Source organism: Argopecten irradians, chromosome 15, assembly GCF_041381155.1.
Source record: "Argopecten irradians isolate NY chromosome 15, Ai_NY, whole genome shotgun sequence".
Taxonomy (NCBI): Eukaryota; Metazoa; Mollusca; class Bivalvia; order Pectinida; family Pectinidae; genus Argopecten; species Argopecten irradians.
This window is the reverse complement of record NC_091148.1, coordinates 25,602,585-25,626,579: the sequence shown is the minus strand read 5'-3', so window position 1 is coordinate 25,626,579 and position 23,995 is coordinate 25,602,585. Positions and strand designations below refer to the sequence as shown.

The following is a 23,995-nucleotide window of genomic DNA, read 5'->3' as shown; positions in this document are numbered from 1 at the left end:
CACTGTAATAAGCAAAATATTTTGCATGAAGATACCTTAGGGTCAGCACATAATGTGTGCTAAACATCCGATTTTTTCTGGGCTCAGTCGTCAAATGATGAAAATTGATTTTTACATTAGTTATTGCCTAATTTGTGAATTTCAGTTCAGAAAACAGATGAAAAAGGTAGGTCATGGTGAATTTGCTACACATTTGCTCTATTTTACTTTAATAATTTTACAATGATTTGAATCTTCAAACTCCAAATTTGTGTATTTTCCTCCATGTGTTCTACAATGCACACAATCTAAGTCTCATATTTAGTTGTTACCGTATGTGTGTGTGTGTGTGTGTGTGGATGTATGTGCATGTGTTAAATATTGGATGATTTTAGCCATATGCGTGTATGTGTTCGAGAGTCTATTGAGTGTATTTCTATATTGTATTGAATGAAAATCCTGAATAAAAAGATAATTATAAAAAAATATTATCAATCACAATTGATTTAGAGTAAAACAAATGATTTGATAGCTTGAGATAGATATTTAGCAGTTAACATGAATCTTGGTAAATGTGGTTAATATATTTATACACTAGATTTACATGTAGGATGTTACAGTTGTGCCTAATGAATCACTGCATGTTCATAAATTTGGAAACTTAATACTGTGGTTACCTAGATCCAAATACTTAAGTTTTCAGCCATTTGAAATAATCACTTTGATGTTTAACACTGTATGTGGACATGATCTGGTTAAGATGGTTACACCTAAGGTCACATGGGCTTGGTTATTGGGATAATTTATGTCATATTCCACGAATGGTATCGTCTGTCAACTAAATATTTTCCATAAATATATTATTATATTATTCCAAAAATATTGTTTTTACATTTTTCATGCTGAATACTGAAACATATAGGTTATTTAATATTTATCCTTTATTTACTCTACGACCAGGCATGTTCTATCCAGGTGTGTATGGGGAGGAAGGAGGACTTTGTAATAGTCAGCAACAAAACCATGTGAAACACCAATTACTACACATACAGAATCTCACATGAGTGGCTATGTGATATGATATTTATCAAACGAGTTCAATTAATTGATATGTCACGAGCCTTTAGGCCGATGACATATCACATTATTTAATGAGTTTGATCAATTTCATATCACACAGTCACGAGTGTAAGATTCTATTAACAAAACTTTTATTAATAGAAATATAAGCAAAACTTTAAATTTCGTCTCTTTACAAAACAGAAGAATTCCGGCTCGCATATGACGTTTCCGTCTACTGGAACAATTATGCAACATATATATTATGACGTAAAACTACATTTGACGTCATAATAGTGTTATAACACATGTGTCTTACGATATTTATGACATAACCATATGGCATGGCTGGATGGGCCAGTTATGTGATAAAAACTGATTCCATGATGGTTTCAGACGTTCCGTTCCGTTTCACGTGGGTCACGTCTAATTATAGATATGTTATGTACGTTATGTCACAGCTTTGTATAAGGAGTTTATCTTTCATTTGTATCTTATTTTTCTTGTCTATTGGTTTTTTCCCATAAAGTAAGCATGGTAAAATGAAAAACAACATGTGTAATCGTTAAAAAAATAATTAACCCGAAATGCTTCTGTACAAAATATGTCAAAACACTGATATATAAAATACTGGTTATACTGGTTATTTCTTTAAAAAAAACCTGATTCAATACTGTACACCAACTGATTTAGCGATGACGTCATTTTCCGTTTTCAACAGTTTCGTAACGATCACATTTCTGTTTATATTCCAAATGTATTGTATTGTACTTCATATTGTAGTTGGTGGATTCGAGTTCTGATAGTCTACGAATTACGCGAAAATTTACCGCACCCAAAAATATGTTGGTTTTCAGTATTTATGTCATTTAGTTGGGTTTAAAATACGAGGAGAAAATTCAGTGAATGTAAAATAAGTTAGCTTAAATTTGAAAATAGTTTACTTACTTGTCCATTTGTCGTAATGTTCCATGATAGGTTTCCACTCATTATGAGACCGAAACGTATCCGTTTTCATGGCGAGGAAGTTACTTTGAGTTAAATGTGACACAGAACCAGAGGAATGCTTCCTGCTATACAGTAATGGGTACGAGGAGTTGCGACGTCCTTTTGATAGCGAATTCTCCCTGGATCTACCTTCCGGAATGTTCACGGAAATATCGGAAGCAGAATAGGTGCTCTCTAGTTCGGACGAACACGAATGCACAGATAAACTGCTATTTAAGGGCTGTATTCTGTCAAATTTGTGAAAGTCTGTCCTAGTGAACGTATGTGATGCACTGCGCAAATATGGATCACTTTTTCTTTGATTATATCGGTTTTCGGAACCTCGTCTTCGATTTAGAAGAATCGTCATTATATTATCCTCGTCCATTCCGTCCAAGACAGGGGGGATAATTCCGACTTTATTTCGGGAACATTGTTCTTTCTTTGTAATGTTGTCCATCTTGACCGTCTGCTTACTTTCCTTCACTAAAATCTCATTGCTAGAGTCATTATTACGACATGGTAGTTTATTATTCTCCATTCCAGTTGCATATTTCTCAACACGATTGTTTTTCAACACCTTAGAACAAGTCTTTCTAACAAGCCTTTCACTGCTCGTGTGGTTGTTATTGACGACCATTTCCGATTCTTTCGGACATGAATAACACCTTTCTAAGTTAAAACCCTCTAACCGGAAAGGCTCTTTTCCACTACATATAATTAATCCTCCAAAATTACACCGGAAGTCTTCCATAGACATCCAGTACTCGTCCGAGTCTTTGCATAAAAGGGGTCGGTACCGTTCCAAAAATCCGGAATTCAAAGACAACCATGACAAGCGATCCCTGCGGAGATAGGAAGTGAAATTTTAATGACCTGTAAACATGTATAATGTGCAATAATCCAGAATGTTGTTTCACAACCTAGCTTGACAGTAATTTGCGTCTATAGCTTTATATTTCAATGTTTCTTAAATACAGTTATGCTGCGATTCAACATCCATTTTTGTATTTAAATTAGAGTGACCATTTTCATATGTCATAGTCTTATAATTTTGTTTTTCTTTCAATTAAAATATAGTTAAATGAAATACAATATACAAAAGACGCATGTATATTTTTGTTCCCTCAATATTGCAAACTTCGTAAAGATTTCTATGAAAAACAGACCAATTCAATTCATTTAGTACCAGTTTGAATTTTGAAATTCCAAAAACATATCTAGATGTGCAGGTCTGGTTCACATTCTGTTATTTTCGCGTATTAAGAAGTATAGAAAACTATATTTAGGGTTATGGCTGTCAATTTGTACACTTAATACCTTGCTAACAGCTTACAGATTATAACCAGTGGCCTACAAACCTGTCGGAGTACTTCCCCTTCCACTGAGGCTCCGCGGTGTAAGGACACTTTAGCCGAACTACTTCCACCATCCGGGCATCCATCGAAGGGAACTGTAAGCACACAGAATAGGATTGTATGATTATCATGATTATAATCTCAATCAATACCGTAAAGGGAACTGAAGAACTGGAGAGGTAGATCATTACACATTTTGGTGACAGCGATGGGGTATGTTTTGTGTGTATTTTATGATGGGGCTAGATACCACATTTTTGTGACAGCAGCGGTGGGATATGTTATGTGTATTTTATGGTTCAATTAGATACCCACATTATGATAACAGGAGTGGCATATGTTATGTGTATTTTAAGGCGCAGTTAGATCCTCATATTTTGGTGACAGCGGTGGTATATGTTGTCTGTATTGTATGAAGGTACTGTAGTAATGCAAAACTACACAAAAGTATTCTAATCCACACGAAGGACACAATTGAGGAACTTTGCAGTCAAATGTACAGTAAATATTTTCGAAGAGCAGCAAGTTCAAAATGCTTTTTATATATTAAACAAATATAAAGAAAGACATTTCATTTTTTTATGTATGTGATTTATCGTAATGAACTGTGATTTAAAAATGCATGGTTACCTTGGTAACAGCCGTGATGATGTGGAGGTACCGCTCCTCGTCCCCAGCCTCGACCTCGTCACCACCCTGTCATTAACACATAGATTTACGATGGCATAAGGTTTCATCTGTATGTCCTTGATAATGGGCAAAAACGTACGGAACTCTCTACTTCCATTCTCAAATAATTCCATAAGCATTATGTAACCTTATTGTTCATTGGTTGATACTGAGTATTGTTAGCTTTGGGTATAAATAGACGGACGTACACAATAAATTATGTTAGCGCTTTGCGAGCCAGATATTTTACGTTAAAGCATAATTGCACTAATATCATTATAATTTCATTATAAAAGTCATTACATCAAATGCGCGAATCCATCACTGCATTAACCTGTTCCAAATTAATATTGTGCAAAAAATGATTGCGCCGAAAAAAGAACGCTAATACTATTGTATATGCAAGTTGATAAGATGAAATCAGTTTGGCGAAGTGATATTACTACTATAAAAGAAGTTTGACCAAATATTTTCATTGAATCATTTTTATATATAATATACTTACTTCCATAGATAATTGATTTAAAAAGATAGTTCATGTAATAGAACTATAGAGGTCAGTGTATATATCGGACATGTTATCTGTATATAAAAAAAAAAAAAAAATTAAAAAAATTACGAGACCGCTGTAACTAACACATACCTCGTCGCTATCATACTGGAAGCGATTGAATCCTGTCGGCGTTAGACGCTTGCTATTCCTCCAACACACCATGTACGACCGATTTTCCCAGGACTTATAGATAATATGAAAAAAGTGTTCCGGGGGGTTAATATCCGGGGTGTAAAATTCACATATAGCGCCGGTAATATCCGTCAAGGCGTCGAGAGTATTCCCGCACTCAATGGCTTCATAGGTTTGCATAATTCTTAAAAGAGATTATAAATAAACAACATTATGTATGACACTTGTAATTTTTAAATTATTTCAGTGAATGAAATGTTTAATTATCAAATGATGTAATAAAAAATATCATTAAACAATAAGTTTATATATTTACAGTTTTCACTGACATGGACTCAATAACCATGCTTTCTGGTATTATCATTACCAGTGTATAATGATTGTAGAACACGTGCGGCGACTCTAATTTTACGGGAATAGTTGCTGGCGAAACAACGTGGGGTCATGACCCAACTTTTGGTGTGAACATATGGATGACTCAATTCCGGCTGTTCAATCGAATTCGTTGACGATGACGGGAGAGCAAAAAATGGGTATTTTAGTGAAAAATTTGCAACTGTCCTGAGAATAAATAAAATAAATTTTCGTGAAAAACTATAAATATAAGGAATATATTTTGATTTTGTTCAGGTTATGAGGATATAATGATAATGGAGCCCTTGTAAATTATGTAACCCCGCCGGGTTACATAATTTATACGGACTCCATTATCATTATACCCTCATAACCTCAACAAAATCAAAATATATTTAAGGAATATATTTTGATTTTGTTGAGGTTATGAGGGTATAATGATAATAGAGCACGTGTAAATTATGTAACCCAGGCCGGGTAGCATACAATTTACACGGGATATTAAGGCTCAGAGTCAAGAAAATATGAGGTGTCAGAGTGAGCCTTGGGATAAATGGATGCATGAAAACAAAATAACAGCTGAACATCAACGCCAGCAATCAGTGCCCAGTTTCGGTGAGGAACTAAGGGTTATCGAGGATAGAGAGAGGCGATACCCACCTTCATTTGGTGGAAGCACAATTTCACCGAGTACTGGTTAAATGACTTCAATATCAGTAGAGTAAATTGGCAACTAACGACAAATCATGTTTCCAGTGTGGAGGAAAGAAACACTTCAAAAGGGAATTCAGATCAAGATCTCCAAGCCCAATATCACGTTCTTTCTTATATACGCAGCCCATCTCCCGGTCGAGAACAAGTACAGATTGTTCGTATCAACAACAAAGAAAAGAGTATTGTCGTACCGGTGTTGGTAAATTGAAGCTTGGTTGATGGAGTGATAGATACAGGTGCAGATGCCACTGTCATTTGCGAAAACTTAGCGACAACACTTGGCATTCTACCAAAGGATCCTCAACAAGTTCACTTGATGAATGCAGAAGATGATGCGGAAATGACAGCCTTTGGAGGTGTCACTGCGACACTCCAAATTGGGCAGAAATCAAAGAAATGGTCATTCTACGTGGCACCAATCAGGGACAACCTCCTTCTTGGCATTGACATTCTTCAAGAGTTGGAGGCGATTATTCACACAGAGGAAAGAAATATCGAGGTTAATGGAGATCTTATCTATGGAAGGACTCTCATTAATGCAATGGATATTGCGCGTAGTGTTGTCAGGGTAGCAAATCATCCCTGGAGAATGTGAAAATATAGTTATCGGCCGATTGGAAACGCCAGCTGCAAACTTTGCTGGCGTGCTAGACACTACTTGCCATCCGAGTGGAATAAGTGTTGGATCCTGCTTTGTATAGCTAACTCCGATAGTGTCTGTTCGAGTGCTTAATCTAAAGGATTGTGACATCACACTGAAACAGGGCACCTATCTTGGAAAGATCGAGGAAGCTGACATCGAGAATAAATGCAAGACTGCAAACAGCGAAGAGCCCATTAAGAAGACTGAAAATACTGCATTAGCAAAGACCACTTATAACTCCAATGTGCATCTACATTTACAGGCATTGTTTGAAGAAGCTTCTAAAAAACTGGGATCATTAGAAATGTTAAGAACTGCAAGATCGTCTATGAGAGTTCCAGGACATTTTTACCAAAGATGATTATGACTTGGGGAACTTTAGTGGTGTAAAGCATAGGATCTTAATTGAGGATTCCCCACCTATCAGACAACCAGCAAGACGGACTGCTATAGAGTTCCAGGGGGAGGAGGATGAGCATCTAGAATTAAAAGCTGGAATTGTCATTTCATCCAGTTCTGGATGGGCATCGCCAGTAGTTTTGGTCTGGAAGAAGGATGGCACTGTCAGATGGTGCATAGACTACAGAAAAGAAATGTTGTGAGTGTTAAGGACGCATATCCATTGCCAAAGATAGAAGAGTGTCTCGACACTTTAAGTTGGACAACGGTCTTTTCAACGATGGACCTAATGAGTGGATACCACCAGGTTGAAGTGGATGAGCGAGATAGGTCAAAGACGTCTTTTGTCACCAAGAAAGGCCTTTATGAGTACACGAGGATGTCATTTGGACTCTGTAATGCCCCGTCCACTTTCCAAAGAGCCATGGAGTAAGTTCTTCGAGGCCTGCAGTGGTCTATTCTTCTGATTTACCTGGACGATGTCATCGTTGCTTCTAAATCCTTCTCGGAACACCTTTACCATCTTCGACAGGTGTTTGCTCGTTTTCGTTCCCACGGGTTGAAGCTGAAGGCTAAGAAGTGTAGCTTGCTGAAAATTGAAGTCCTTTTCCTTGGTCATGTGATAAGTGGAGAGGCAATACTGGTATCGGATGTGATAGACTGGCCAACTCCAACGATAGTGCGCGAACTTCAATCCTTCCTGGGGCCGACAAACTACTACCGACGTTTTGTTAATGGTTATAGCACTCCCACTTTCCAAACACTGAAACGCGCTATCACCAGTGCACCTCTCCTTTCATATCCCGCAGAGGATGATGTTTTTATACTTAACACGGTTGCGTCTAATCAGAGTATTGGTGCCGTTTTGTCCCAAGTTCGAAATGGAAATGAAGTGGTGGTTTCCTACGCATGTAGGCGGCTGACACTGGCCCAGGAGAAGTACTGCGTGAAGAGAGCTCATAGCTGTGGTAGCTTTCTGTCACATTTTAAGCATTATCTGCTAGGAATGGCATTCCTTCTACGGACGGATCACAGCAGCTTGTCCTGGCTCTTCCGATTCAAGTCCCCACAGGGACAACTAGCTAAGTGGCTGGAAAAACTGAGTCAGTTTTCCTTTTGCCAGCCAACATCGGGCAGGAAAACAACACAGTAATGCTGACGCCCTTTCAAGGCGCCCTAAAGAGGAATCCTGTGACTGTTACTTTGCTGGAGCATCGGTAGCTTCTTTGGCGTGTGGAGGGTGCTTACATTGTTCTAAACTACAAGAGTCGTGGGAAAGGTTTGATAACTATGTACATGTAGATGGCATTCTTCCGATCGCAATAGGGCAATGTGAAGCTGATGAACCAAAGAACATAAAAAGCATTCGAAAACACTCGGAAGAAACGGTTGAGTGTAATTGAATGGATACGATGAGCCTTCAGGAAATGCAAAATGCTCAGAAGGAGGATGAGGACATTGCTTTACTGCTTGAAGTTATCCAGGGAAACATTACATACAGTCTCCTGTTATTTTTTTTTAGAATTAAAGGACTTAACATATATGTATGGATCCCTTTTTTTACTTCTTTCACAAAACGGACGATCTATTTTCTACAATTGATGACTCGATATGAACGAATAAGAAAAAATAAATCTGAAGGAATTATTATGGCGTCATTAGTCCTCCACCTCCTGGAGAAGAGAATGTGGCATAAAGAAATCACTAACTTGTTGTGATGATGTTTTTTTTGTTTTGTTATCTACCCTTCTGGTTTGTGACGCCATACGTTTCAGAGAAAACGACGTGAGTTTCACTCACAAAAATGACGTAACATAGGATGCCAACATGGAAGGGAGGTAACACTGTTATATGGAAATAAGATGAAACATTTATTAAATGCTGTAAAACTTACTTTGCGTACGACTTCTCTAACAGAGCTCCCCAGTACTCTGGCGGGTTCCCGAAGGAGCGACTGTAGTTGAGTTTGTTGTCATACAGAGGTAGATTATCGTCCACCACGACGTCGATCCATTCACCAAACCGCCAGATGTTGAAGTGAAAGGCACCTGTAAGTAAGTAGCAATTCATTTTCGTTTGAGATATGTTTGTTTTGATAATTGGGGATCATCGATACCAATGTGAGCAACCTGTTTTTGGCCACCTAAACCGCTTAATATATACAATTTTCTCTCATTACTTAAATTCATAAAGACAACTTTGAGATGTTGGATAATCAGACCATAATATTGCTATTTTCAGTTTTTATTATAGGTAAACGTTGACTTCCTGTCATATTAATAATTTGCGTCATTTTTGTGTCTTTTCTCTGATTTTAAGGAATGATTCTTATTTGTAAACTATTTAGTATTTTTCATTTCAAAACATTAATGGCAGATCCATCCTAAAAAGATGTTTTCTACTTCTCCAAACCCTCCGTCTAGATAAGGTTTTTTTTCTAGAAAGGAAAACCAATGTTTGAACATTTCTCTCCCAACACAACAATGTCTTGTACTCGTTAAAGCAAATGTGATGGCGGACAAATTCAATCATCTTAAAAGATGTTCTCTTTGCGTTTATAAGACATTGCTAATAATAAAAGCATTAAAACAGGAAACAACCTGTCACAAATACGGGAAAATCGAGAAGATAGGCATTTATTGGCAAATGAAAACAAATAATATACATTTGTACTCTGACACCACTCTATGCATCTGTTAGACTTTTATCTACACATAAATAACGTGAACTCGTATGTTGACATAACCTGTATATTCTCCTGTAAAGCTTTGTTCACACATGCGGTAACCAGGAATCAATCTCTCTATATAGCGGACACACAGGGAGGCAATCACAATAGCCGCTTCAAACCACTTCCGTTTCCGGAACTGTTTCCATGGAAATGATACTTCCGGTACTCCGCCAACTCCAATAAACACTGCGTTAGAAGACGTTGTCTGCAATAAAGATATAAACTGGTTATTGATTTAGTAATGCATATTAGGCTTTGTCCTGAATCTCCAACTGAACACAACAAACCCATCGCAAATACCATAAACATATTCATATACCTGTATGAATTAATTGTAATTTCACGCTGAAAATTATTACTCGAAAGGCGGAAAGACTTATGTTATGTTTCTATTGATAATTTTTGAACACCATTTTAGAGTTGCAAGAGGCCTTTTTTGATATTTTTTGCTTGACTTACCAGAGGCCTTTTGAATACCATTTTCTCGTACCGATCGTCTCCACTATACACGTAGGTAAGGGAAGACAGATCTGGCGGGAAAATCGTGTCGACAAACAGGTCTTCTTCCGTCGTGAACAGATATTCTTTCCGTTTGTCTAAAATGTCCTTTTTGATACGAGCGTAATTTTGGCAAGTCACTTCCTTATTAGGCGATTTGACTTTTACTGTTGTCATGGTAACTAATAATCATCAACACGCCGAATGGCCTATTAGTTGATCATACTATGACCAGATCTGAAATAAACAAACGAAATATTTAATCTATATAAAACAACCTCTGTCTCGCCATTGGTTTATCTACTTTGATAAATGGCGATATGCATGTATGCAGCTCTTTAGGCAATTTAATAAAGATGTCTATTTAAGTATTATTTGAATAATTTTTTTATGTTATGGAGATATAACACAAAAATCTGAGTGTCTATAAAATTATTATGCCGTCATCGCAGCCAATCAGAAGCAACGTTGCAAACGGCGACGCCATTTTTGCCTTTTTGGGCTGATAAAGGAAATTTTTAAGCCAATGAAAATGATCGTAACAAGTAAAATTGAATTATATAGATGAAACCCAAACTATTGTGATGGTACTAATCATATACTGACAGAAAATGTCGTGCTACATGCACATTTTGTATATTTCCATTAGATCTCCGAACATATATATCCATATATGAATATGTAAAACCGGCTCTTGTCTAATCCGAATCCTTGTCTATTCTGGCTTAATTTGATGGTATTTCCCTAATCCGGAAACCTGACTATACCGGCCAAATATACTGATCCAGATGACATCCATTTTAGACAGGTTGTATTGTATAAACATGTGCAAATAGTGACATGAATATACTTTCAGTATAGATACACAGTACGTAAATTGTCACACCGCAAACAATTTGAAAGTAGCTGACCAAGCGAAATAAAATCCATATTCGAAATTATCGACATTAACAGTAACGGCTTAGGTCGAGACATCGTAGAACACGCTGATCAACCTTATAGAAAGACAGCACAGGTGTATGATGATGTTCTTATGACGACACGTGACATTAGTCACCACATCAGGACAGAGATCATAGATCCACGTGAGATACGTGATTAATATCGTAGCTGTTCACCAGTGGTCGATTGTGTTATAAAGACATATTCTTCTGGTGGCAATGATAGAAACCATCGTTACACAAACAATAGTGCATTGGCTTGTGATAATGACTGCTATCCTCAGTGATACATGATCAGACGTTCTTACAGATACTGTGACGTATTGCATTCATGTGGCGGCTATTGGATATTAGTCCGCTAAAACTGACCATAATCACAGGCTCAAAATTCTGACTGATCGCCTGTTTATGGTCAGCTACTTACTGCTCTTGAAAAGCCGGGGATTGTAGTACAAATCTGTCGACAGCGATTGTAGGAATTCTGTAGGTTTAATTGGGGCAAAAGAGGTCTTGACAATTAAAGAAAACATTTGGCACTCACTTTAACACGTGTCACATCCGAACTCTTCACATTAACGATGCTATGTCCCAAGTTATATTCGAGACGTCCAAGAATCAATGTTTGGGTAGCAGTCATTGAAGACTGAAAGTTAATTTTAATTATGATGTTCCAGTACCTTATTCTTATCGGTATAGAGATCAGACATGTTTTGATTTCTCTCTAAAGCTAACGTCAAAGGTAAATCTCTGCAGATGTTCACAAATAGACAACAGATTGCATACATTGGAAACAGAGGTGGCTATTTTTCAACGACATTAGCTGCTTTAATACTAAAAGAGCTATATTAAATTATTAGTAACTATAAGATATAATTAGATGACAACGGATAAAACATATGTCCCAGTTTCTTGCTTTTGATATACGATCCATCGACTCCTCGAACCCATGCACCAGGTATGAAATTTCAGTTCAATATTAAAAATGAATTATAGTCCAAACAAGATTTATTTTTGTTAAATTGAGGTCAAAATAGGCTACGGTGATTTGGTTTTGGTACGTTACAAACAACCTTACCAAGATGAAACCATTCATCACATTATAAGTACTATTGCTTCATAGTAGTTGGGATAAAACCCAGATAGACCATGTTCGCAAGGATGAAAGATGGAGCGTACTGACAGAAGGAAAGTCAGACTGACGGAACAACACGACACAAAACTATCCCTTTGCCCCTGCACTATAAAAGCAACAACTGTAAATAGTTTTTATTCATGAATGATTCAAGATGTTAGAAGTTATTTATTTATCAATCCATTTAATAAATGGTAACCATATTGAAAAACAAGGTGTCCGAAAGCCTTTTTTTTTCATTCAATAACTCTCATAAAAATATTGACACAAAATATAATGATTCTACGTCAATTGAATTTCAAAATATTACACTTTTACTTTTCTGCTGCGGCATTTAAAAAGACGAAAGTATAGCTGATAGTTTTACAATTTACTATTAAAATTATTAACATTCACTTTTGCATTCGGTAACTTTAAAAATAAAATTTTGTTTTAATTAATTTTTAAGATTTTTGAATAGTATATACGACGACCATTTTAAAAAAACCATATGGCTGACAACAGCTTGTACCAATTTCTAACGTTAATATTTGTAAATATTTATTAAGATACCCATATTATTTTCTCTCTCGTCATTGTCAACAAATTCGATTGAACAGATGATTGCAATCGAGTCATTCATATGTTCCCACCAAAAATGGGGTCATGACCAAAAATTGCTGCGCCAGCGACTATTCCCATAACAATAGAATCGCCGCACGTGTTGTACTATCATTATACACTGATAATAGTAATACATGTACTAGAAAGCATGGTTATTGAGTCCATGTCATTACAAACTGTAAATATTAAAATATAAAGATTTCTATGTCGGCCATTTTAAAAAAACAAGATGGCCGACGGCTTTTACCAATTACTTTTGCTTATATTTGCATACAGTAATCCTGAAAATACACGTATAGAAAAACATAACGACTTTGAAGTCATCATTTAGTTTTCAAGATATTAAGATATTTTTATGGTGGCCATTTTGAAAAATAGCCGACATAGCCGTCAGCAGCAAGATCCGCTTGGAGTCCCGTTCAAAAATTTCTTGTGTTTGGTCTTGGTATTGGTATACCAAATTTCATACTTGTATCACAAAGTGCACGATTTTATGCTTAGGACTCCGGTCTTAAAAAATTGTGTTGTAATAAACAAAAGTACAAAATAGTAGTTTCTATGGTAAAATGTGCTCAACATAACATATTTACTAGTCTATATAATTAGCTCTTAGTGGTGAAATTGAATGCGTTTCGATGTTTTAGCTTCACACCTATTACTGATTTATTACATGCTGGGAGTGTATTTATAGCGAGTCACGATTATCAGAAATTATGATTAAATGCTTTTGGAGTTAAATATAGTGTTGGATAGAAACACTATCTACTCAATTTTAGTGAATAGATAGTAAATATATATACCAGCGATACTAAAAAAGGTAACAAATACAAATTCTGAACGATCGATATTCTATTTATCTGCCATCTACGCTGTAGCAATACGGGCTATTGCATACTTCACCACGATAACAGTTCAATGCATATAATTACATGTCACCTATGTTTATGTTACATTCATCAAAATATCCGACATAATTTTACAAAACAATAAGTCATCACTGCACGCATGACCTTCATCTTTGAAATACCAACTCATAATTACAGATATAGATTTTTCTGATACCATATAGAGTCTAATTGGAAAAATAGGGGGGGATACGTCTTTCCTTGTTGTTTTCATCTGTTTTTATCTGAGTATTCAAGACAATATCTTCTTTTGTAGCAAAATGTGCAGACATACCTATTACAGGTGCTTAAATTTCATTATTTACACAATTAAATGATATTTCAAAACACCCTCCTACTAAAGAAAACACAAACCAGAACATCTATACATTTACAAATAAAGGTTTCATATTGTCAAAATATGTTAGTGTGAATCCGGTTAATACTGGGTCAAACAATTCTGGATCAAGAATTTGTCTAGAAATTTATCTAGAATTGGCTTGAAAATCACCTGAATTTTACTAAGAATTCACATAAAATGTTTTCCAGATGAATTTTACCTAAACTTGACATGGTATCTTCTTCATGTGAAATTGACCTCATTTTTATGTCATTTTCGCCTGAATGTTAAGCTCGTTTCAAGTCAGATTTGTCTGAAGACATGACCCTATGTAAATACATAATAGATCGGTACTGAAAAAAACCCAATACCTATAAAACGTTAAAAGGTTAAAGGGGCGGGGGTATGCTAAGTGAAACAAGAAAAAAATATTTACATTAACTAAATGCTATTGGCAAAGGAAAAGCAAAAAATAGCACTTACACCATATAACGGTGACGCAGAAACTATACTCATCAAAATAACAAAATGCTCATGGCAAATCGAAAAGCGCTGCTTTGACTAATTCCATACATTTTGGAAAGAAATTCGTAAGTCGATACCAGTAAACGACTGCAATTTATGATACACATGATTGTACTATATATAGCTAATATTGAAATCCTTAAACAATTAAATTTACACAGCTTTAGTAGGAGTGTTTAATGGCATATATTGAGATTCTTACACAATTTAGTTAACACAGTCGTCAAGAGTGTTGTACCTAATTATAGAATATATATAGCCTTTATTGAGATATTTACACAATTTAGTAAACACAGTTTTCAAGGAGTGTTGTACCTAATTATAGACTATATAGAGCCTTTACTGAGATACTTACACAATTTAGTTACAGTAGTCAAGGAGTGTTGTACCTAATTATAGACTATATATAGCCTGTATTGAGATCCTTACACAATTTAGTTACAGTAGTCAAGGAGTGTTGTACCTAATTATAGACTATATATAGCCTGAATTGAGATCCTTACACAATTTAGTTAACACAGTTTTCAAGGAGTGTTGTACCTAATTATAGACTATATATAGCCTGTATTGAGATCCTTACACAATTTAGTTAACACAGTTTTCAAGGAGTGTTGTACCTAATTATAGACTATATATAGCCTTTACTGAGATCCTTACACAATTTAGTAAACACAGTTTTCAAGGAGTGTTGTACCTAATTATAGACTATATATAGCCTATATTGAGATCCTTACACAATTTAGTTACAGTAGTCAAGGAGTGTTGTACCTAATTATAGATTATATACGGCCTATATTGAGATCCTTACACAATTTAGTTTACACAGCAGTCGAGGAGTGTTGTACCTAATTATAGACTATATATAGCCTGAATTGAGATCCTTACACAATTTAGTTAACACAGTTTTCAAGGAGTGTTGTACCTAATTATAGACTATATATAGCCTATATTGAGATCCTTACACAATTTAGTTAACACCGTTTTCAAGGAGTGTTGTTTCTTAATATACAGCTGCTATAAACAATATAACTACTTATACAGGAATATCTTTCGAAACCTAAGGCTTACATATTATTTCCATTTTTTTCGTTTTTTAGGAATATAATCAGTCATTAACCACAACGCACATTGAGCATGATAAACTGTGATTCTGTTTAGGTTTGTGTGAGAACACATTGAGCATGATAAACTGTGATTCTGTTTAGGTTTGTGTGAGAACACATTGAGTATGATAAACTGTGATTCTGTTTAGGTTTGTGTGAGAACACATTGAGTATGATAAATTGTGATTCTGTTTAGGTTTGTGTGAGAACACATTGAGTATGATAAACTGTGATTCTGTTTAGGTTTGTGTGAGAACACATTGAGCATGATAAACTGTGATTCTGTTTAGATTTGTGTGAGAACACATTGAGCATGATAAATTGTGATTCTGTTTAGGTTTGTGTGAGAACACATTGAGTATGATAAATTGTGATTCTGTTTAGGTTTGTGTGAGGATTTATCTTTCAATTTAGTGAATTGCAATTTTCAATTCATTTTGATCGAAATTTATTGAAATTGGCAATTTTATTTCGACATTATTATTTCGTCGTGTTTTTCTCTCAAAAACGTATGATATTCCTTTTGTGCGTCATAATTACTATTAAACCTTTCATAACGACCATAACATTTGCCCTATGTATAAATACCACTTTGCTACAAAAATCATTTACATTGTCCTCTGGATGGTCTTTAAGGACAGGTTTGATAGTAACTGAAATAAATTGATGAAAATGGTTTAAAGCTTTAAAACCATTAGTAATGGGTTCACATGTTATATAGTTTATGATTCCGTGAAAACTCTACAATTCTTCTTTCTGTTAACATATACGGCGCAGTTTTGTTTTAATCTAATCAATCAATTACAGCATGGGTATCTCTTTAAATGTGTTGTTATTTCATAAAATAGTTGTTCCCTTAAAAATAATTTCAATCGAGATTTGTTTAGCAGCAGTAGTTCATAAAAGACTTTATTTACGCCTAAAAGTTCGTTTAATGACGTTATTGCGAATATTTGTGATAAACAGTGAATTTGTTAAGTCAGGTTCACGTAGGTATCATTTTTAATCACATATCGGGACTTCATTGCTCACGGCAGTGACAAACATCTGCCAAGTGTTTCGCTTTGATTTATTAGAGTCAGAATCCCGCTGATCTGATTCTTTGTATGGAAGATCGGTTCTGCTTGTTCTCAGTTTCTTCGCTGTCGTGTTATAAATATATCCATCCCATAATAATTTAAAATTGCGTTGCATTAACCTTATAACGTGTAGTTGCTTATTTTAAGTATTAAACAACAGAATATTGGCCCTGTGTGTAGGCACAATATGTTATAACGGAAATGTGTTATGGGGCAGAGTAGGACGGTAAGTTTCATTGAAGAAATAATCACCATGGTATGACTATAAGAGTTAATGATATGTTAATGATATAAACATGTTTCCCAACGTGCGACTGTTACTCATTATGGTTATCTAAAATCTCATTAGTTAATTTTCAAATGTTGAAATGACACTCGCTTTTCAAAAATTTGGAAATTAACTCAATTTTGATAAACATGATAATTAAAACAACAGTCACTTGTTGGTAAACCTTTATTTCCTCAGGGTTTAAGTCCATTGATGGACTGATAATTAGATACATGTTAATTAAATGTCATAGATATAGACATTGTGAGGTACTCTGGGTAGATGATTAGCACGCGACGCTATACAGTTAATAGACAATATTTATAGTAATGCATAGTGCCAACACAGTTTAGCGTTAGATTAATTTTCAATTATTTATTTGCCGTCATCTGTAATACTTTATATAATCAGTGGTAATTCAAACTTATTATACTTGCTAACATGAAATCCATTGGTCTTGTAAAGAAATCAGCACCACTTCCTTTATTAACAAAATCAGCTTAATAAAAGTGTAATACGAATTTTAAAAAAACCAGTTTAGAAACAATAGTGTCCCCCAAAAAACGACAAAGTTATTTATTTGTAATCCAAATAAACACGCATTCCACTTAAGTTCCTTCCTTGTGTAACGCTTTTGTGTTGTTTCAAGTAGTTAATGTGCCATTTGTACATTTATCAACCAATCAATAGTGACATCACAAGCGGAGACGTCCAATGGTTTACGATATAAGATTATAACCTTAAGTTCTAATCCAATGAAAAAACCTGTTACAAGGAAGATTGCATTATCTGTAAAAAGTTGGATTTGACAGCCAATTAATTCGAGTTTTTACGAGTGGCAAGTGCTATCAGTTGGTGAACGTTCTTAATTGATGGAATGTTTGTCTTAGACAAGAAATGTGGTCCACTTGGATGATTTTCTTTATTGACAAGATGATAAGGAAAATTATAGACGTAATTTTATTAATAACATTAGATACAGATGGATGCTATCCCTTGTATTGGCATTTTATCATCCTTGATTTAAACTGCCTACTGATTACCCTTGATCTTAATAAAATTCTTATGTTGATATTGACAAATGAATTTCAAAACACATAACTTTTCATTTCAAGTAGACGATCGTACATCATCATCTCTTGGTACTGGTGATATTAATTAATCTTATATTCTTCTCATATCTTATTTTTATATTTGATTGCCACTTTGGAAAACTATGCTTTGTAAGTTATCACGATTTCTATCAAGTTAAACTGATTTCTTGTGCGTCTGTGCGTTGTTATTACTCAATCTTAATGTATAAACAATCAAATAGTTATCTTGTTTAATTTGATCATCTAATCAGCAGACATTTATTTTTAAAATGTATTCGATATTGAAGGTAAACAGCTATTTAAGACTACAGGGCAGAAAACAATTATCACATAACTGGCCCGTCCAGCCATGGCATACGGTCAGTCATAGATATCGTAAGACACGTGTGTAATAACACTATTATGACGTCATAATATAAGTATGAGGTCGCATAACTGTTTCTGTAGACGGAAACGTCACCGCTAGCCGGATTTCTACCGTTAAATATGCAGATGAAATTTAAAGTTTTGCATATATTTCTATAAGTTTCCTAAAAGTTATGTGATAAATAGAATCTTACAATCGTGACTATGGGATAAGGTTTACAAACTCTCTAAATAATAATTTGGTATGCCGCCACTGGCCTAAAGGCTTGTGGCATATCAAATAATTGAACTCGTTTGATAAATTTCATATCACATAGCCACTCATGTACGATCCTCTATTTGTAGTTTTGCATATATTTCTATAAGTTTCCCAAACTACGACTGGTATTGCATTGTCAGAATATGCCTACCACATAATTATTATATTTAAACTGTATTCTACTAGGCACTGACGGCAAACAGCATTTAGGAACGTAGGCCACTTCGAATGATCTGGGCAAAATATTGTCTTAAATATGAACATATTTGTGAAACTGCTGACATGTATTTCCTAATCTAATTTCAACACACGTGTTTTTAACAGTACATGATAAAAAGAAAACGTGACCAATGTCTAAAACCGTAAGCGTCAACAAAAAGTTTTAAAAAAATAGCAACAAAAACATATCACACGTAAAACTGAAGCTATCTTAGATATCACGTTACTTGCTTTGTAATCTATATATGGTAATACCAGAGCATTACAGTCAATAATCATATTGCACCAAGTAACATGATGCCATCCTTCTTGGTCTGCTAAAGCTATATGCTTTAAAGACAAAATTCAGTGAGGCTAATTTCACGAAGCAAAATATGACATAAATGTATTGCTCTACATTTCTTATGAAACACATAACCTACAAATGCTATTTTTGGTAGTTTCGTGTCTATTGAAGTCAATGTATTGACGTTTAATCTCTACATATTGTATGCAGTGGTCTTTTTGGTCGCTTTACTCGACAAATGCCTTTACAGAGGCACAGAGTGTCTAACGTCCTTCAACTAAGACTAAAAAGGGCTAACAGACCGTCATAACCTAAAAACAAATCTTACAGTGTACCATGTGTGATTTATTTCCAGTAAGAATAATAACCCTAGTATCAATTAATTACACAAGACAGAAACATCTTCATGATGTACGGTAATTACTTTGAACATTACAATAAGTGATCCGATTTTATACATAACATTGTGTATTTCTATAAAGAATATCAGGGATGAATCCAAGGTCATTTTTTGCCATCAAACAAACAAATTAATTTGCATTGTGCAATCGCCAATTGAAGAAACAAAAACTTCGATTTGGACCGTTAAGTTAATAGCAATACTTCAAACAATCATTTTGAGTTGTCATATTACTATCAACCAATACATTATATGTCTCTAATTCTCATAATGTTTGAAACGTGTGGTGATGAACAATGAAAAAAGTTCGTTTTGGTTAGTTAGTTTGAAAATTACGACACATATAACATAAATTATTAGTATTATTTTTTGATAAACAGAATAATTTAACTAATGAATTATCACATATATACCGGGTATAAGATAGAAAAAATATTTTTCGTGGTTTTTTCATGACTTACATATATATGGCTTTCAGAATTCATCCTGAAACAACGCAACAGCTGCACAAGAGTATGAAGACATCATCTAGTATCAAACAATATTTATGAAAAATCCCGAACATTGGCAGGAAGGTTGATGAAACATCGAGACTTACCTCATTATGTATTCGAGAACAATATTTTTATCTTTAAGAACATTAGTATTATTTTTTGATAAACAGAATAATTTAACTAATGAATTATCACATATATACCGGGTATAAGATAGAAAAAATATTTTTCGTGGTTTTTTCATGACTTACATATATATGGCTTTCAGAATTCATCCTGAAACAACGCAACAGCTGCACAAGAGTATGAAGACATCATCTAGTATCAAACAATATTTATGAAAAATCCCGAACATTGGCAGGAAGGTTGATGAAACATCGAGACTTACCTCATTATGTATTCGAGAACAATATTTTTATCTTTAAGAACATGACATATTAGTTATTGCGGGCAATACATATTACATGAATTACCCCATGGCTATTTTAATATGGTATTGATTGGTTCCATTAACGGTATCAAATCTATTACCAATGACAACCTCGTCCAGGAACAATTGCGTCCTATTAACAACCAGGGTCATGTAATGACGTGCCATAATTGATGGTGGAGGAAAACCGGTATACCAGAAGAAAAAAAATCACCGACAAACGGTCAGTACCTGGCAACTGCCTCACATCGGTACAAGATCGTGACCAAGATGTGGAGGGCTTGTGGTAATATATCGGGATATCTCATCCACTCGGCCAACGCGGCCTCGTCCAGGAACAACACTGGAAGAGCAGGATTATAGACCGAGGCAATGCTCTAGCCACAAACACGCTAGAGAAAGCTGACCATGCTCACACATTGAATTGTTAGTTTTGCTAGTTTCACAATTTGGTTGGTTTTCTTCAAGAAATTGAAGCTACATATGGCTAATGTCTTATATTTCTTGTTGCAAACAATTTGACAATTTATGGCAGAGAATGGATTGCGGTTAACTCAATTTCGTCTTGTCATATTATCCGTCCTTGATTATGACGTCATATGTTTATAAACACAACGTCAATGTCATTTTCTGAGGAAACAACGTGAGTCACAATCGGATCCGAATCAGGAGACATTGAATAAAAGTTCTCCTGCAGAGGTCGATAGTACGTATATTGTTTTTTTTGAAAAATGTGCAGCAAACTTCCTGAACATATAAACGTGTCATTTACAGTTGTGAGAGAACCAGGAAGTCCTCTATTTGGTTTTACGTCAACAAAAGCAGAATACCAAGCGATAGCTACATATCAATGTACCCTTTTCCCTATGTTTTTGTCGCCCGCTTAAGACCATAGTATATGGATGTCCTATGTTTGTAGCACTACAACAAAAGGATGGTGGTAGCAGTTGTAGTTCCGTAGGTAATATAGCGGCCATGTTTTAGGACAACTCGATATTCCATCCTCCATACTCGTAATGTTCACACTATGTTATAGTAAAGCTGAAGACATTTCAGGATAAAACACTGACTAATGACAGGCCTACAGAGGCTTCAATTGATGAATACAGACGACCAATTAAACGTCACAGAGTCAACCGCAATATCCCATTTTATGTACAATATTTGTATTTACTTGTCACTTCTACTATATAAACTAAACAAGGCAAAGTGAAGTATATGACGGTATAACTGACACCCAAAAGGTGGCCATTTTGATGTCACTAATGTTGACGTGGTGACATCTTGCTGATCACCGTCAAAATGGCTGTTCCTAAACGGTTTTCCTGGTCTAGCTTAAACAATGTTAATGCAGAAACCCTAAAATGAGTTGATAATGTAAATATAAGCATTAAACTATCTCCCTATAGCATCTATTGTCTATATAGTGCCAGAGCTTTGCAGACAATCATCCCATAATGCGCGCTCCGCAAAGCTCTGTCGTCTATATAGACCATAGACGCCATAGGGAGATAGTTTAATGCTCAATTAATGGACCAAACTATCTGTCTTATCTGTTGAAGCACACAGGGAACCAATGTTACATTATTACATAGTCCAGTGGAGGATGTTACGACAGTGACAGTAACCCCTGAAATACCGAGGATGTTCTCATACCTGCGTGAGTTGCAAAGGCTTACATCTCGCATAACACTAATGTCAAGTGATGCTGAATTTTATGACTAAGGTTGCAATACATCATTTTTAGTCTTTTCTATATAGTGCAGAATAGGCGGAAGTCAAATTCGGACAATATGGAATTGATATTTTTATGTTAGGATTCCGTTAATTGATTTTCAGCCCCAATGATGTTCAGTGAAACAGTGAGATTTTGCAAATAACAGGATATCTAAATTCTATCATCGTAAAATATTGTAGAACCTTCCACAAACCTGCGAACCGAGTACAATATCTTTTCCTTCCATCTCATGTCGTCTGAGTAACCATACAATATAACGCCATTGTCATAATAAGAACACTGTTTACTATATATAATACACACATTGACTTCAAAACCGTGCAACCAGAGGTCGCAATTTTCATGGAAGAAGCATTTTCAGTCACATTGAAGTCAAGTGAACAGAGGAGGTTTTTTTTCACAATGCTTGGATCATTATGTATGTTTGAAACATGTAGCAATTATGTCCAGATATGAGAGAATGCCCCTCTTTCACGTACGGATATGCATGTCCTATTTTTGAAATTACAAAATATAGAAAAAAAATCCTCAGCAAACGCCGGGCTTTACGGTATCTTAAGATTATTAAAGATAATATTATATATATATATCCTTCATATCCACATATGAAAGAGTTTGATGACATCAAACAGCTAACTACGAACTATATATGAAAACGTTTAATGTGCAAACTGTAAAGCAGCGGCATTTCTTTTGTGTGTTTGTGTGAAACCATTAAGGGTCATTTAATCCTAGATGATGGGAATTCCCTCGGGATTTATCCCATTAATGCTATTCTGTATTGCATCAGTAAAATATCTACATATTTCATATTGGAGCTATGACCGATCTTTTTATTATTGTTGTAGTGTGATTTTACCCCAAGGCGTCTAATTTGTTATATGCTATTTGCGCTGTCCAAACCAGGTGAAATGATCAAATCGATCATTAATGACATTCGCGAAAGAGAAAAACAGAAGAATATGATCATGCACTGTAATACGGCTTAGCCGATAACACGTTCAGAAAAGAAAAAGAAAAAAAGTTATAAGTCCCCTTCCGTTGAAACTGGAGGAGAGTATGGTTTTGTTCTGTTTGTCCGGATTTCGATTCCAGATGATAACCTAAGAGAACGAATTGAGGGAAATCGATCTAACTTCACATAAGGGTAGCATATGTGAGAATACAGCTTGGGAATGAATTTGGGGTCAAAAGGTCAACTGTAAAGGTCACTGTTCCAAAAATAGATTTTTTTCTTCAAAATGGTTTCCGGATAATAACTTGAGAACAAATAAATAGATTTGTTCAAACTTCAAACAATGAGAGCGCAGTAAGTGACACAGCTTGGGATTAGATTTGGGATCAAAAGGTCGACAATAGTGGAGCGGCTTAGGTCGATTTTCGGCAAAATCGTTCAAAGTTTGAAGACAGCATGAAACTTTGCATATGGCTTCTTTGGTTCAGGAAGAAATGGACCCCAAAAAAATCACGGCCCTGGTGGCCGCCATATTGATTTCCAGACGATAACCTGAGAAATTGACCCGCAAACTCAATTGGCTATAGTGTAGCGTCTTTTCCTGAATAGTGAAATTACTACATCGATAGACTCATGTAGACAAAAGTTAATATTGTCCCCAAATAGTGAAGTGTCTAAACATTATATGTATACTACATCGATAGACTCATGTAGACAAAAGTTAATATTGTCCCCAAATAGTGATGTGTCTAAACATTATATGTATACAACATCGATAGACTCATGTAGACAAAAGTTAATAT

General features: G+C 35.2%; 1 protein-coding gene across 2 annotated transcripts in view; it reads right to left on the bottom strand.

The window, feature by feature from the left end:
- Window positions 1–23,995, bottom strand: part of LOC138308867 (uncharacterized) — a 34,370-nt gene that overhangs the window by 4,724 nt on the left and 5,651 nt on the right. Inside the window, exons 2-8 of one of the 2 annotated variants that reach the window (XM_069249897.1) lie at window positions 10,038–10,313; window positions 9,594–9,783; window positions 8,742–8,895; window positions 4,696–4,921; window positions 4,014–4,079; window positions 3,387–3,478; window positions 1,987–2,870 (exon numbers count right to left, since the gene is read on the bottom strand). In XM_069249897.1, the coding sequence (XP_069105998.1) occupies window positions 1,987–2,870; window positions 3,387–3,478; window positions 4,014–4,079; window positions 4,696–4,921; window positions 8,742–8,895; window positions 9,594–9,783; window positions 10,038–10,253 (1,828 nt within the window). In that variant the 5' untranslated portion in view covers window positions 10,254–10,313. Of the gene's footprint in view, window positions 1–1,986; window positions 2,871–3,386; window positions 3,479–4,013; window positions 4,080–4,695; window positions 4,922–8,741; window positions 8,896–9,593; window positions 9,784–10,037; window positions 10,491–23,995 lie in introns of those variants that run through there. The other variant, XM_069249898.1, reaches the window with a different exon arrangement.